The 16,014-nt window shown below is 40.2% G+C and overlaps 1 protein-coding gene across 1 annotated transcript; it reads right to left on the reverse strand.

The window, feature by feature from the left end:
- Positions 1–72: 72 nt before the first annotated feature.
- On the reverse strand, positions 73–14,319 carry BTBD1 (BTB domain containing 1). Its single transcript, XM_071568343.1, has 8 exons — positions 13,861–14,319; positions 7,477–7,633; positions 7,127–7,232; positions 5,572–5,769; positions 5,135–5,327; positions 4,530–4,617; positions 1,809–1,955; positions 73–949 (listed from the first exon to the last, which is right to left on the reverse strand). The coding sequence occupies exons 1-8, from the start codon at positions 14,253–14,255 to the stop codon at positions 791–793; spliced, it is 1,443 nt and encodes a 480-aa protein (XP_071424444.1). The 5' UTR covers positions 14,256–14,319; the 3' UTR covers positions 73–790.
- Positions 14,320–16,014: the final 1,695 nt, after the last annotated feature.

Consider the following 16,014-nt stretch of genomic DNA (forward strand, 5'->3'; position numbering starts at 1 on the left):
GTTTATACTAATTTTTTTAGTACCAGAATATCCAATGATAAAATAACATCATTACAAGTCTTGTATTCTCAATTGCGAATTATACATTTTTATAGGCACATACATATATATATATACAGTGGCTATTTCCATAACCAGTTCTATATTCCAAAACAGCCCTTCTGAATTAAGAGAGATTCTGGAAAGATGTGCATGTTGCTGAAGTTGACTTAGTGTTGCTTCAGTGTAGCTGCAGATGCTTTCTGCAGTGTTAAGTCCATTAATTCTCAATGGCTCATCCAAAAAGTCAAGATGAGGGGAATATGAATCCAGCTTTGCCAATGTACATCAAAATAATACAACAGCAATCCATGTCCATAGGGTCATTCCAAGGTCATTTTGGAAAGAAGTGCAAGATGGGAGTACAGCAGCAGCTTTACTGTCTTTTTAGGACAGGTTGGGGAAAACATACACAAGCTGTTCATAACAAGGGTTTTCCAGTTCAAAAAATGAATTTTACTACATGAGAAACAAAGGGGTGAAAACACAAAGCAATTAATCACAGAACACTATTTTAAACAATTTTTTTCAATATACAGAGTACTTACTCCACTTGACATTTTGTTAAGAGGAAAAACTAAATTACGGTCTGCCAGTAATGATGCAGAAAACCCCCAGCTTTTCTGGTACCCCTCAAACAAGACAGATTTGTTTTTATATATCAATGTGATTTCACAGAATTTTTTAACTGCTGCCAATAGTGAGCTGAAGTCCACTGAGACACTGACACATTTCAGATCATCATGTGAAACTAAGTATAAAATATTATTTCTGGTATCTGTCCATCTTCTATTGATGTACCATTGTTGTTACCTGGTGAACTATAAAAGACAAAGCATGTTTTGCTAGCAGTAGGAGATTCATGAATCACTTTCTTCAAACCTTTTGTTCCATAGTGAGAATCGGGACCCTGAAAAATATCACAAGGAATTAACAACTGAATGCAAGCGGGCAAGACCCAGAAATCGCTAAGGTTCAAACACTACTGACCCAGGTTATTTTAGTAGTATAAAATTTCTTTACCCACATCATATATATTATATCTAAAAATCACAGACAACAGAAGCAAGTGCCCTATGTCTAACTAACAAAAAACCATTTCTCTGACAGCAGACTCAAACCAGTTGATTTTATTTAACTAGTAATGTATACTTTCTCGTATTTTTATCACATATTCTCACTTAGTTCCTAGACTCAGCTTCTCTTAATCTGTTGTATTTTTTCCAACCTGCTCAACTTTGATTTCTGTAATAGGTTATTATATTTAGAAGAATATTGAAAAATCTTTGAGAAATAAATTCGTCCACAACATTAAGGAGAGACTTTTCCAGAACAAGGAATTCCTGTCTATTGTTTCAGCACTCATATATAAAAAGTCATGACAAAAAAGCTGTTTTCTTGACTCCAGCTAGTGGTTGGAATATCCTCAATAAAAGAAATCAAACTTCAATTTTGATAGAGAGCTGCCAGATTAATTATTCTAGATAGTGCTTCTTCCCCCACAGAACCAGCAACTTCCATTAGGGCTCATTCTAACGCCTACATCATTCCAGAAAGTGGGAAAGCACAAAGGATCCAGTTGTGAATTCCATGCTGTGGCACAGAAGAGATGTCGCAGCCTTACGAGTTACTGTGGAGTTTTAACTACATCCTTCTTTAGCCCGAAACTAAAATCAAAATCTAGCAGGCGGTTTCCCATCAGAAGTCCGATAAAAGAACAACTCTTGCATCAAAGCAACACTTTCTGCTGTTCTGTTAGACATTCTTACTTTTAATGTTGCACAAGCTGTGTAGCAAACCGTGGGCAGAATCTCTATGGGCTCTTTGAACATAACTCTGAAGGTACTGGCTGTTCCATCACAACTAAATCCAGTATCGTTCTGTCCTAGAGTCTGATTCTTCTCATAATCAATTATCTGTACAAAAAACATAAAAATAGTATTCTTAGGTTTACAAGCCTGAGAAATATTCTCACTGTATGCATATGAGCAGATTACAAGCAAACACTTGCCTACTCCACCCAGTCTAATTGCTGATCTCTGCACACCTACACAGCCCACATGAGGAAAGTGCATTTGCTGGCTGTGGCCAATTTAGAAAACAAGTTTTTACAGATAATGCAAGAAGTCAATGATCCATTCTTATAAGAAAACAAGAACTTGTGCTGCTATGCTTTATACAGTTGATTTCTCATCTAGATTCAGTATTATAAAAATTACACTCAGAATACATAATATTTATTTTGCCTTCAATTTTAGTGGTGAACAGGAATGACCAGCTACAGTGTAGTAATAGCAGATACCTCACTTCTCATTTTGGACTGCAATCCACATCCATGGTGCCCAACACCTCTTGCACAAGTTGGGTATCAGAGCTTTGGAGTAGAACACTTCTCATGATTACTGCACTAAGAAGAATCCTATCAGTTTTAATATTTTTAAATTAAATTGGCATATAATTTTTAGTATTACATAAATGAGAAGCTCTAGTCTTTGCTCTGTTCTTTTTCCAAGCCACAATCAATAGAAATAGTAACAATTATAATGCTGAAGTCCTAAGCCCTTTTCAAATAAAAGATGTATTTGCAATATTTGTAATACACATTATCAGTAGTTTAAGACAAATTTTAAATTATTAACTCTCTAAAGCTTTGCTAGTACTGATGCGGATACAAGAAGAAAGGTAGAGGCAGAGAACTTAAATACATGGCTGAAAAGATTGTGACAAGAAATTTTCAAATTCATCAGGTATTAGGGACACTTGCAGGATAAAGAGAACCTATGTAAGATGGATGGCCATAGTCTGAACCATAAAGGCATATCCAGCCCTTCAGTTTGGATCAGGAGGATCTTTTACAAGCGAATCTTCCAATCATTCCCACTTAATATGCATTGGTTTGCCTCTAAAAAACTGAAATTCTTTTGAGATTAAATAAATCCAGCAAACATCCTGAGGGAACACACCAAATGCTTGCATCTGCTAACAGGAGTTCAGCAGAGAGGTTCACAAAGGAGTTAATGTGAAGTAAAAGTCACCAAATATGCACAGTATAGCTGTTGGGTTCTCAGGACCAACTCCTGGTCTAAAGATCCAATCCTGTGGCACAGTGCCACTCATTTACATGGATGTATAGTTTAAGAGAACAAACTGATGGTACTTTAAATCAAGAAATTTGCAAGTGAGCTTTTAAATTGAGGAATGTGGAAAAGCCAAATTTCTTCAAAATCGCATTTCCAGAAACATTCTGTTTGAAACATCGTAAGAGAAAAGGCACAACATTTTTTTTCTTAAGAGACAGACAGAAAATCCCTATCCTTAAGTACAAAATAATCAGATAAAAACAATCATCAAATAAGAAACAGAAGACAAACTATCATTTAAACAAAATGCTCAGAAATGAACTGAAACAGTAGTTCTAGAACTTGCTAGAAGTCCATGAAAAAAGGCAGAGATAAGAGAATTTCTGCCCCTAAATGAAGTAACAAACTATTTATTTCACAAAATTTCCCATGCACCTAATAAACCAATGCAACATGACACTACCAGGTTATGAAATACACAGGGTAGAACTGTGCCAGTCATGGACTGCTAATAGCTTGTTAGAAAGCTAAGAATCAAAACTAATCTCAAAAAGAATTCAAATGGACTGAAATTCCACAACTTAAAAGGAAGAAAACACAGTGCTGTATCAATACTACTAGAAGACAATTCTGACCACAACGTTCTAAAAGAAATTAAACAAGCTACAAGAGAAGGAAATACAATTTTAGTGGTGTCTTCAAATACCTGCTCAGACCAGGCATGGGTCACACCAGGACAAAGTAGGGGTGACATTTTTAGATGCTATCACTGGCCATTCCATGAGCTTGTTAACCAATGGCTCAGTAGGAAGAAACACAACCCTTGATTTGGTACTGAGTGATAAGCAGGATCAGATTCAAAATTTCATAATAGAAACACTATGTAACAGTGTCCATAATATCCTTAGAGTCATCACTCCCACGTGACCAACAAAAGCAAATCCTCCACAGCTGTGCTAAATCTCAAAAAGAGAAAAATAAGGAAGGCTGTTCAGAAGAAACTAAAAAGGAGCAATTAGGAAATATCAAATCATTATAAGAAGCATGCAGACTACTGAAGGACATCACATGCCCAAACACAGTATCAGAGTGTGTGTGTGTGTGTGTGTATATATATATATATATATGTATATCCTATTAGGAAAGGCCTGAGAAAAACGGAAAAAAAGCTGGGTGCTGGGAAACACCTATACTGAAAATGATTGAAGGACAAGAGAATACAGCAGAAAGGGAGAAGAATTTCAGACTGTCATTACAGTTGCCTGGTCATCCACTTATGCCCATTAGTGGAGACAAAACACAGCTTAGATTTTAGATTCTTGGCCTATCAATGGCTCCCACCCAAATACAGATCAAACCTTTTGGAAATGTAGTTCCTGCATCAGCCTATTTAAACATAATATACAGTACCTGTATATTAACTTGATAGTCTGTGGGTCCATGAATAGATCCATATAAACCAAATCCTACTATGGAAATTCTTCTGTTAACTGTGAACCTATAGTAAGACACAAGCCAAGAAAGGATTTTAAACAGCTGTGATGGATGTGTTACTCCCACAGAAGAGCAGAGAAGTAAACTGTGAATGGCATGGCATTTTTTTTCAATAACATTTTTTATATAGATTTCAATACTAAGAAAAATGGTTTGTCAGCTTTATAGGTTAAAGCTTTGCTAATCCCACAAGATATTCAGTAGCACTAAACAAAACATAACCAGATTATTTTCAGTATCTCCAAAACAAAACCAGATCAAGACTTGGTATTCGAAAACTAACTCACAGACTACACCCAATCTTTCTAGAATGCACCCAACCCTCCTGAACCTCGTTCTTTGCTACCTTGTATTTCATATGTGCAATAGCTTCTAATTTAAAAAAGGGGAAAAGATCAAATATGCAACAGAACCACCATGTTTGCTACTGTATCTTATACCAAAAAGGCAAAGTTGAGTGATTTGCTTCCTTTCTTCCCACACCTCTCTGTCTCTCCTTCAGATAGTTACAGAAGTCATACCTAATCCGATCACTTGTTCCACTGTAGCCCCAGCGACTCTCCACTTGCTGGAACCTGTTAATGCTGCATTCTTTTCCTCTCAGGCAACACCTTGGTCGGTCAATATAATCTACTTTAGGTTTAGGATTGACAGTAAAATGCAGAAAGAGATTTACTACTTCCCGATCTGACAAGATTCCAGATTGAGCAGGTCCTGTGGAAAAAAATCCCAAACTTCTAAGATTTCAAGGATTACTCAACTGTTGTATTTAAATTACACATATTCACAAACTGAAGAAGACAACAGTATTTTTCAGTGCAGAATGTTTTGCTTTCATTTGTGTATCACAACTCTTATTAGTATGATATTAACAACGGAATCAAGTGTTAAGTATCTAAACACAGATGAACAGCAAAGAGATATGGCCTAACAGTAAGATAAAGAATCCAAAATTCACCTGCTGCAAACTCTTCAATAGTCATTAATGGAAAACGGATTAAGGAAAGAGCTCTTCCAAGGACTTTTTGTTTGTTCCCAAATGTTGCAGGCAATTGTTGTCTTTGACATTCTGCTTCCGCCCAGCGCACAACAGCTCCAAAGAGCCGACTTTCTCGAATACTGAGGGTATCCCTTTCCAGAACTGCACATAACGTGTCTGAAGAAATAAAAAGTTAGCAGATTTAGATCAGTTTTCAGACAAGCCAGTAACAGTGCTATACATTATGTAACCTTAAAATACTAAATACACACTAAGAACATTCATAGTAAGACAAAGATAACTATCTTTATTATTATACATAATTTCTTATGTAAAAAGAAATCTCTCAATGATGTATAGATTTCAAGCTAAAAATTAATTTTCCTGCTATGAAGAGAGAACATGAACTATCTTCTTGATTTGTAAGGGTGTAACTCTATACGGTCTATGTAGTGATAACCAATTTTCTGAATAATTTCAATCAAAACTGGAAGCAACCAAGCAGTGAATGCACACTACTAAAAATCAAGTTATTCATGATTACACTGTCATATTGTCATCTGTGTAGCCACCTGCCCATCTGGATCAACTGTGGACACAAGCAGCAGTGCACACAAAACCAGCTGAAAGACACATGAAAGTGATCTTAAGCATTGATGTATTTCCCAACCACTAAGCTCGAAGGTAAAAACAGGATCTGAGGCAAGGTACTCTCATGTGTTTTACAAAAGCAACTTCTCCTGTATTTACTACTCATTCTGGTCTTTTATGAGTAACAGGTATGCACAAATTACCATAAAACACAAATCTGGGAAAAAAAGTGTTTTCATATTCTGAATCTTTGGGAATTTGTATCTGCCTTGAATTCAAGCAAGGCATGTTTGCAGTCATAGAAAATATCATATTGGAAAAGTCAAAACAGATTGAGACTTATCAAGAATAGAGATGAACACTCACAGTCTGGGTACAAATCCCACAGAAATTAGTTAACAATGACTTTACAATTTCATTAAACAGCTGGAACACCTTCCTTCAGTCTGAATTTTCCTCACAACCCAGCTGAAATAGAGTAAAATCTTAAGACACATATAGCAGCAATGAAATTAAGTAAGCAAATTTAACAACTGCAGCCTATTCATAGAATATTAAACACAGAAGTTGTCAGTGTATGTATTTATTTAAAGCAGATGTCATTAATCTGTACAACTCCAAAGAGTGAAGTACCATGTGGCAACAAAAGAGCATGATGTTAGATATGAAAAGCAGGTGTGAATGCCTCAGGGATGAAGCACAACACTCAGCAAGTGAAAGCTTTGGCTTTAATGAAAAGTATGGTGTTACTGGGACACCAACACTAATCAAATGGGGACCCAAAGCAGTGGAATCCTGCTCAGGAGTGAAGCTCAAATCAAAGCACTGCAGGGGTTGATAGTGAAGAAGGGAAGAAATGCTTGGGACTCTGCATACTCAGATGGGGGAGGGAACTAACCTGGGGTACTGTAATTTCACGCTTAGGACACACTGAGTGACTTACCAATATCAATGTCAGTAAAGCCTTCTGCACTTATGGCATCCATAGTACTTTTGTCTATTGTGTCCAGACAAAGACTGGCAAGCTGAGGTTCATCAAACAAACGAGCCTAAAAAGGTAAAGAAATACATCTTAAGCATAAAGTCGACAAAGTGCTGATCTCCAAAAAATCAAGCATTTTAACTCTAGCATAGACCTAAATTAAAATAGGTTGATTTGTCTAAGTACTCTTTGTGTTTAAACCTTAAAGAGCACTTAAATTCTCAAAGGAGTGTATATTTAGGGAGAATTAGTAATTTCTCTTCACAGAGTGATTTTCCTAGGAAATCAAAACTAAGCTTATATTTACCTACTTGAGTAAGCAGCATAAAGGCATTGTCTGCTCGGAGATGCTTTGTTAGAAAATCCACACAATGTGCTTCCAGCGCTGGGACCGCATACTTTTTAGCAGTGTATAAAGTAGTCATGACTGTTTCTGGACCAATTTGAACTTCATCTGAATAAAGAAACCTATAAATCAAGATCATAAAAACGTATCTTGAGAGGGGCAGTCAAACACAAGTGTCTTTGCATTTAGAAAACAGGCCAAAGATTTGCATTGTGAACATGCACATTGGCCACGTAGCATTTTTACAAATAAAGAGGGTTAAGTTACAGAGTTGAAGGAAGAATATTACATTAATCTAATGGCATACATCTGTTTTAAATATCTATTGCTCCCTAAGACTGATCTGGCTGTACTAGTTATACATAGTTACCCAACTGTAAACAACAGCTGAGCTGCAGAATTACTTCACACACGCATGCAGTCTCTCTTGATTCACTAGGAAGAGCTGTATTTCTAAATATCAATGCACAACCCTCTATGGCTGTATTACTGGACCTAATTTACTGACAGTGCACACTGGCTTCCCCTCCAGGAGGGGAATAGTGTCAAGGACTTATACTGTGAGAACATCCTATATCAAAGTTACCACTCTAATATTCAGAGGAGAGCAGAGCAGATGACCTTGACTCTTCTATTCCTGACACAGCAAAACTCTCTGGCGTGTCTCCACTGCTTGAGGCTACAGGATTGGTTATGATTTTAGCATAAGCTGTCAACCAAGAGATAGAAGTCTCCACCAATACCAGGAAAAACACCCTGTTTCCTGAGCAGTTCTTACATGTGACTGGACAAGATCAAGATCTATTTTAAGCGTCTGTATGGAAAATATGACTTTTTAAAAATAACTTTTCCTACAGGTGACATTTAAGATAATTTAAGCACTGTTTCCTCAGCTTTTCAGATAACAATCAAGAATAGTCTGCAATTTACAAAAATACATTTGTCCCCAACACATAGGTGATTAAATGTAATAAAGCAGGGCTGTTACGAGAAAGGGGGAAGAGACAGAAATTGCAAAGATTTCTAGTCCCACCTGTAAAGTTAATAGCTACAAGCATCCTCAGAAGAATCAAAGCTTTATTAACCCAGCACTGCCTGTTGAACTCGACAGAACACAGGCTGGAAAGATTTTTGACTTTCCTGTGAGGACCACAGTTAAACCAGGGTGAACTTATAGCTATACAAGCATCTCCAGACAATCAGAGCTTTATGGATCCAACACTGCCTAATGCCATGGATAGCACACAGGTTGGAAGGGTTTCTGACCTCTTCTATGAGACCACACTTAATAGCAAGAAAAGAACTTCCCCTACAACAGCTCCAAAAATAACATTTATTAATACAAGTGTGTGACAGCTATTGTGGGATTTGCATTGCTGGTAATAACGTTTAGCGGCAAGATTGTATTTAATTGATAAGAAAAGACCCGAAAAGAAACCAGCACAAAACACAAATATTTTACAGAGACAAGCATATCAAATTTAAGTTTCAATACAGCGGTGTATCCCACTCTCACGACAGAAAGTAGCAACAGAAAACTACTAACTAGAAACACAACCACCTGAAACACTTATCTAGACACCCCCTCGGTAACATAGGGCAATAAAATAGCTTGCACACCACCTTTGTAACAAAAAGCAAAAGAAAAGAGCAGAGCTGCTTCTCATCAACACACATGTTGAAAAAGAACTGTACACTACAAAGCAACACAACTAATATAAAGTACTTAGTAAGTTGCAAAGTGTAAGTTACTGTTATTTGTATTAAAGAAGCAAAACACGGTTAGTAAATAAGCTGCATCTAGAATGAGAAGCAAAGTAGCTGTAAGCATAAGATATAAGATAGAATGTATAAAGTAATAAGCTTCGTAAGAGAGTAAAGTATAAGATATGAAATATAAAGCATAGAAAGCACATAGTTTATCACCCCTACATTGTCCAAAGAGGTGGGAGGAGACAGGACAAGCTGCTTGCAGTTAACCCCGCAGAGACGATGATATTTCTCCCCAGTTTTGGTTTATACTCAATCTCTTTTTATTCCCTTTTTTTTTCCTTTAGGTGCTTTGTGTGTCTAAAATCAATACTGTGGGGGTGTTAGACAGATGCCTGAGGGGTGGCTCCTTGGGTCTTCTGCTGGGTGCCACAGGGTGCGGGGAACAAAGGCCATGCTAATACAGTAACATTCCATTCTTCTGTAACACTATCAATCCTATCAGCATCCCTCCAGCGGGGCTGAGGTGTTTCCCTCAACTAATCAAGACCTTATCAGGGCCATCACCCAACACAGGGCAAATTAGCAAATGCAGGAATCTCAGAATGAAGACCAAGCTTTTTCCTTTTGTATTTCTTAGTATTAGTTGTTCAGAACCTCCCAGAAATTAACGGCACACAGAGACAGAAGGTGTATTTAGAAGTTCTTAAATGTAACAATAAGCAGTTTGTATTCAACAACATAAACTTGTGAAAATATCAGACTTGTTAAACTGGCTTGCAACATGGAGAGATTCAGGTAATTTCAACCTACAATTAAAGTTTAAACTAAAATTCTTCACTGTTTATATTTCTTATATTCCAAGAAAACTCTAATTCTTGGTAGTTGCTAACATATAACTAAATATGGTGTTCAACATAAAATTTGCCACCACAATACTGGTACATATTTACCATTACTCCAATCTACTCAAACAGCCAGCTTGTACATCACTTTGGAGATGTGAATGAGGATCTAGATTAATTTTTAAACTGGATTTACATCAAACAGCTTTTGGGAAGAACAAAATTAATTCAATGCTAATCTTTTTTAAGTAAAAGTTTCACACAGTTCGTTTAGAACTGAATTATGAAAGCAATGAACTATTTTATTACCTGTTGATGAAAATGATGGGCTGACTTGCTAGTCATAATTGCTGACAAATTTACTTCTGAGAAACTGAGATCTCATAGGTACAGCTGTGCATACCAATTTGACAAGTTGTTCATTAAAGCACTAGCACAGAACATTCAGCTTTCAGACTTAAGATTTTTACAACATCAGTTTAAAATGCCCTAAGCTTCCTTGTATGACTTTAAAGGATTTTGGAGTCCAAATCACCTAAGAGTTGAATATTAACAGGCTGTAAAAAGAACCCAAACCCAACATAACAATATTGCAACCTACAGTATAAATTTCACCTAATTAAAAAAAAAATCCAAAGTTTGTTTTGGAACATGATTTTGATTTCATTGCTTTCGTGAGTTCAGCCTGAAGCCAAAGAAGTGACACACCAGATGAGCTTTTCGGGCTTGTGTTTCACTTTCTGCTATACCTTCTAAAGAGGCGGGGTGCAGTTCTAGGTGTGTCTTCCCTCTGAAAATCCCTCTGCTCGTGTGTGCCAAGAGCTCTGTCTCTGTGTTAACGCTCCCATTTGTGGCACGTCTGAACTAGCACACCTTTTTGTGTTTGTACCACTGTTCCTCCTCCATTTAAATCGGTGGGACTCGAGATTACTTATCCTTCCTCCTTGCCTTCTTCCCTCCCTTCCTTCTCTTTCAGAGACTTACAAAACAACCTGCTCTTTAGATACTCATCTTATTGTCATCCAGGATGGGGGTATGGGGAAGTGGGGGGTTGTATGTGCAGAGTGAAAGAACACTTTCAGTGACCAGAACAAACAATTTTTTCAAGTGACCTCTTGATCATTAACTTTACATCAGACTCTCATGCATTTTAAGCTCGTTTACTCTCAGGTTAGCACTTCCTTCTCCCCTAGTCTGAGTATCCTCCCAACAGCTGAAATGTTTTCACCATTATAAAAGCACAGAGGAATCTTTTATTCCAGTTAGTCATGATAACCCTGTCAAAGTCCTCTACAAAGACATTTAGAAGACACTGCTAATTTGTGCCATGTCGTCACTTTCCTTTATACTATGATCAAAGGACGAGTTAATTTACTGCAAAATGTGAATGAAATTTAAAAATAATCTGATTAAAAACAACAAAATGAAACCCTAAAGCAAAATCCTACTGAGACAACTTTAATTTTCTTGATCATTGCTGCTCAATTTGTAGTTAGAAACATAAAAAACAAAAAAACTCCAACTGTTTCATTGGGAAACAGATTCCAACTCTGTGACTTCAATATTATTTCAGCTCTTAAGGATTTATCTGTCAAACTACTGAAGTTTTTTCATGAAAAAATCTTTTCCTTTAATTTCCAACTAGCATTTGTCATTAGATCTTTGCAAAACACATCGACTACAGACAGACCTATCAAACTACATGAGAAAATGAAATGGAAATGAGCTATGGAACATAAAATAATTAGTAAATTATCCCTAAAAAGTTTTGTATCACTTCAACGTCTCCTTTAACTGCTGTTCATTTGCTATGTGCATTCAAAGATCCTGACAATTTCTAGACAATACACCTCAAACTGGTCTTTGCAGGCATTAAAGAAATAAAAAGTAACCATCATTATCTGACCAATTTACTAACAATAGGTGAGAGAGGCCAACATTATCAGGTATCATTCTTGCCTCTTTCAGTCAGCACCAGGAAAAAAAAATCCAGGTTGTCTTACAGTTGCTACACTTTAGAAGCACTGTACTGGAGCGTTGAGGAAGTCCAGTATTAGTTTTTATTAAAGAAGCTCTCCTTAGATATGCAGATTTTTAAGAAGGTGTTGCAATGTGTATTTATTTCAATGTAAGCTCAAAAATATACATAACTTGGAAGAACATCCTGAAGAGCTGTGACAGACATCAGATCTGAGATGTTTCAACAGCTCATCAGTCTGGTGATATTAGACAAGACACAAGCATAATGAGTTTACTGACGTAAGTCCCCTGGCCATCTCGTACTAGCAGCTCTACCAGGACAAGATGGCTTTGTTTGCTTCTAACAGCATCTCTTCATTCAATTTTCCAGTTTTCAAATATCATCCTTCTTATCTCTACTTAGAAATCTCCTGTTTCTGTGTTTCTATTTATATCCAGGTGAACTACTCATTATAGTAACTTTTCACTGCCCAGTGTTTTTTCCACATATATATAAACACAGCTCTGTGTACTTTTAATGACTCTTCGTGTCATTTACTTTTAACCTTTGAAACCAATTTGCTTGAAAGACACTTCCCACTATCTCTCATTCCTCTACACAAACCCTCCACCTCACCCCTGACTCTTCACAAAAAAATCCACAAAATACAGTGCTAATGGTAACAGGGAGACATTGCTGCTGCACGGGGGTTTGCTGGGGTTTACTTAAATCAGTTGCTTCAACTGCCATGTCCACGATTACCAAAAGGACTAGATCACTCTTCTCATTGTTCTTATCTGCTAGGCCTCAAAATAAAAAGAAAGTTGCCAAGACTTTGGAGTTTTTTCCTGTTACAGAAAAAGTTTCAAGACACTACATATTTCTTTCCACGCAAATATTACTTGTTTCCCAGATGTTTATTACAGAGAGGTGTTTAATATAATTTATAGAGGTTTTGCCTAGAAGAGTGGTCTCTTGGATAAAAACCTTAAGGTTAAGCAGTTTAGTCATATTACCACACCACAGCCTAAGGCACAAAGAAACTATTAGTAACTGTTCCTATGAACACCATAATTTTTATGTACCACTACACTGAGGGAAAGAAGTACCAAATCCTATTCTGCCAAACCCAGAATTCACCAACCCATTTTACATACTTTTTGCCAGCACTGCACTCAGTCTCACATTTGGGTGGTTTGTGGGTTAAACTCAGCTAGTTACTGCCTTCTGCTGCATGTTCCCTCTCCACCAAGCAGTAACTGAAATAAGTATGATTTACAATGGGTGTTACTATGGCCAAAAGATGTAACAATGTGTTATCATCACTGACAAAGAAAAGCGAACAATAAGATGAATAAGATTTCAAAGTAAGCATCAAATGAAATCAGAAAGCTCGGTACAACAGCCTTTGTTCCTTCTTACCTATTATTAGATGGGTATTAGATGGATGGGTAGTTGCAAGACCAAGGGGACCCACTAATTCCATCATTTAACTTTAAAAACTAAAACATAGAACCCAAAAGCCCAGACACCCACCACGTGTTTCCCTAAATGGACACTTAGCTGCCATAGAATTAGGGCACTTCTCTTGGGAAAAGGGTGCAGGGAAATGAAAGAGCAGGAAGGAACCAAAACACGCTGGCGGGGCGGCGTGACCTTGTGTGCCGGCCCAGGAGGTGGTTCCGCGCCTCCCAGCATCTCCCATCATCTCCCTCCGCGGCCGAGCACCGTGGCAGGGACCGGGAAGGGCCGCAGGGCGAGGCGATGGCACCCGCGGCCGAGCGGGGCCGGACCGAGCCGCCCCGCAGCGCCCTCCGCGCCCGCCCCCGCTGACCTGAGCAGCGCCAGGAAGGCGGCGGGCTCCACGTCGGGCAGCTCGATCTCGGCCGAGGTGGTGGCCATGCCGCCGTTGAACATCGCGTCGAACACGGCGCTGCCGGCCGCCAGCACGAACCGGTGCGCGGGGATGCGCTGCTGGCCGGGCCCGGGAGGCGCCGCCCCGCCGCGGGCGCTGCCCTTGCCCACCACGAAGTGCACGTCGCTGAGCAGCTCGTTGGAGAAGAGGAAGGCGAAGCGCTCCCGCAGCGAGCCCTTGGTGGCCTGCCAGTTGTACAGTGGCTCCCGCTGCAGCACCGCGCCGGCCTCGGCGGCGGCGACAACAGCAGCGGCAGCGGCGGTGGCGGGCGGCGTCTCCACGGGCACCCCGGGGCCGCCACCCGCGGCCGCCATCGCCGCCCTCGGGGCCGCGCCGGTCCGGGCGCTCCGTCCGCGAACGCCCCGCGTCACCTCCAGGCCCCGCCCCGCGCAGGCGCCGCGGCCCGCGCAGGCCCGGCCCGGCCCGGCTGGGGAGCGGGCCCCGAGCGGCGCTCGGGGTTTGTCACCGGCGGGGTGTGACACCTGGGGCTGTGTCATCCAGGTCCGTGTCAACCGGCAGCAGGGCTGTGACACCCATGTCTGTGACACCCGGCGGGGCTGTGACACTTGGGGCTGTGTCACCCATGTTCGTGTCACCCGGCAGCAGGGCTGTGACACCCATGTCTGGGACACCCGGCAGGGCTGATACACCCGTGGCTGTGTCACCCGGCAGGGCTGTGTCACCCGTGTCCGTGTCACTCTGCAGCAGGGCTGTGACACCCCTGGCTGTGACACCCAGCAGGGCTGTGACACCTGTGTCCGTGTCACCCGGCAGGGCTGTGACACCCGTGTCCGTGTCACCCGGCAGGGTGTGTGGCCGGGACGGGACCGCAGCCCCTCCGAGCGCGGTCGATCACGGTACCGGAGCGAGCGAGTAAATGTGGCAGCGCCTGTGCTCGGGCACGTGAAATGCAAAATCACTTTTATAATTCCCTTTTCCTCACGATAAGGGAGGTCGTCACCTGTGTTAACTATTTCTGGTTGAAACATCGACGGATGTTGGCACATGCACCTTACAGTCCCTACACGTGTACAGTGTGTCTCCACTTCTCGTGTTTTAAACTTCTCAGAAGAACCGGAGCAGAACAGGCATTCGAGGGGCAGTGTGGGCTTGGGTCACCCAGTGACACGTCCTCGGACCAGCTGATGTAGGGTGGTGAATTAACAAGTAAAATGGGGTTGGTTTCAGGGTACTATCGCGCTGGCTTTTAGGAAAGAAAGGGGAAATTAATAAAAGGTGTCGGCGTTTTCCCAGTGCTGTCAAACCGCTGTCAGTTGAGAACCGAGGCAGATCCTTTTGCCATCTGCTGGGGCTGTGCGGGAAGGACAGCGGCGATTTCCATCGTGCGGCTGAGCTGTTTGTCACAGCTCCTGGCTTGTCTGCACTTATGGAACCGCGTGGCTAAAAGCGGAATAGAACATGTCACCGCTCTGCATTCAGGTTTATAATTAGGACAAAACTGAGAGCAAGCAAATGTGGTCTGTTTCGCAGAACAAGTTTTAGAGAACCTTAAGCAAGATGAAAGCAATTTCAGCAGGATAAACTATAGAGGGAAAGGGCACAAGAAGATATAGTGTACCAACTAGAAAGCAGCAACCAGCCTTGCACAGAGGCTATATTTAAAAATAAAATCATACTGCTGACTTAGAAGAGTAAAGGTATCATCTTTGTGCTTTTCTTGTCCCAAGGTGAGCAAAGAAGGGAAAGCAGGAAAGCCCCACATTCCCTTGATAGCTTAGGGACAGAGATGTAAAACAGTGAAGTGACACCATGGACACAAAACGGAAGTGACACCATGGACACAAAACGGATAATTTTAGGGGCACATTTTTTTCAGTCATGGGATGATCTGGGTATTAATGAGTGTTTCTGTTGTTGCTGTGTTTTTGCTTTTACCTTTCTGTGCTTGCTCACAAGTTAATCTGTCAGCTGAGAGCCAACAGCCAGGACTGCTCTGCTTAGAGAGCCCCATTTGTAAAATGTCAACCTATTGTCAGTAACACACTAGAGAAAGTTAACAAGAATTGAAAAGGTTTGGAGGAAAAGGGAAATGTACTTCAAAGAACTAAAAGG

Source organism: Pithys albifrons, chromosome 13 (genome assembly GCF_047495875.1).
Source record: "Pithys albifrons albifrons isolate INPA30051 chromosome 13, PitAlb_v1, whole genome shotgun sequence".
Taxonomy (NCBI): domain Eukaryota; kingdom Metazoa; phylum Chordata; class Aves; order Passeriformes; family Thamnophilidae; genus Pithys; species Pithys albifrons.

What these genes read in the sequence shown, in the direction of transcription:
- BTBD1 (XM_071568343.1), bottom strand. Translation starts at nt 14,255, where the DNA reads ATGGCGGCCGCGGGTGGCGGCCCCGGGGTGCCCGTGGAGACGCCGCCC. An exon ending in CCTTTATGCTGCTTACTCAA is followed by an intron (nt 7,233 to 7,476) that starts GTAGGTAAATAT and finishes TTACCTTTTTAG; the next exon opens with GCTCGTTTGTTTGATGAACC. An exon ending in ACTATCAAGTTAATATACAG is followed by an intron (nt 1,956 to 4,529) that starts GTACTGTATATT and finishes TTTTTTGTACAG; the next exon opens with ATAATTGATTATGAGAAGAA.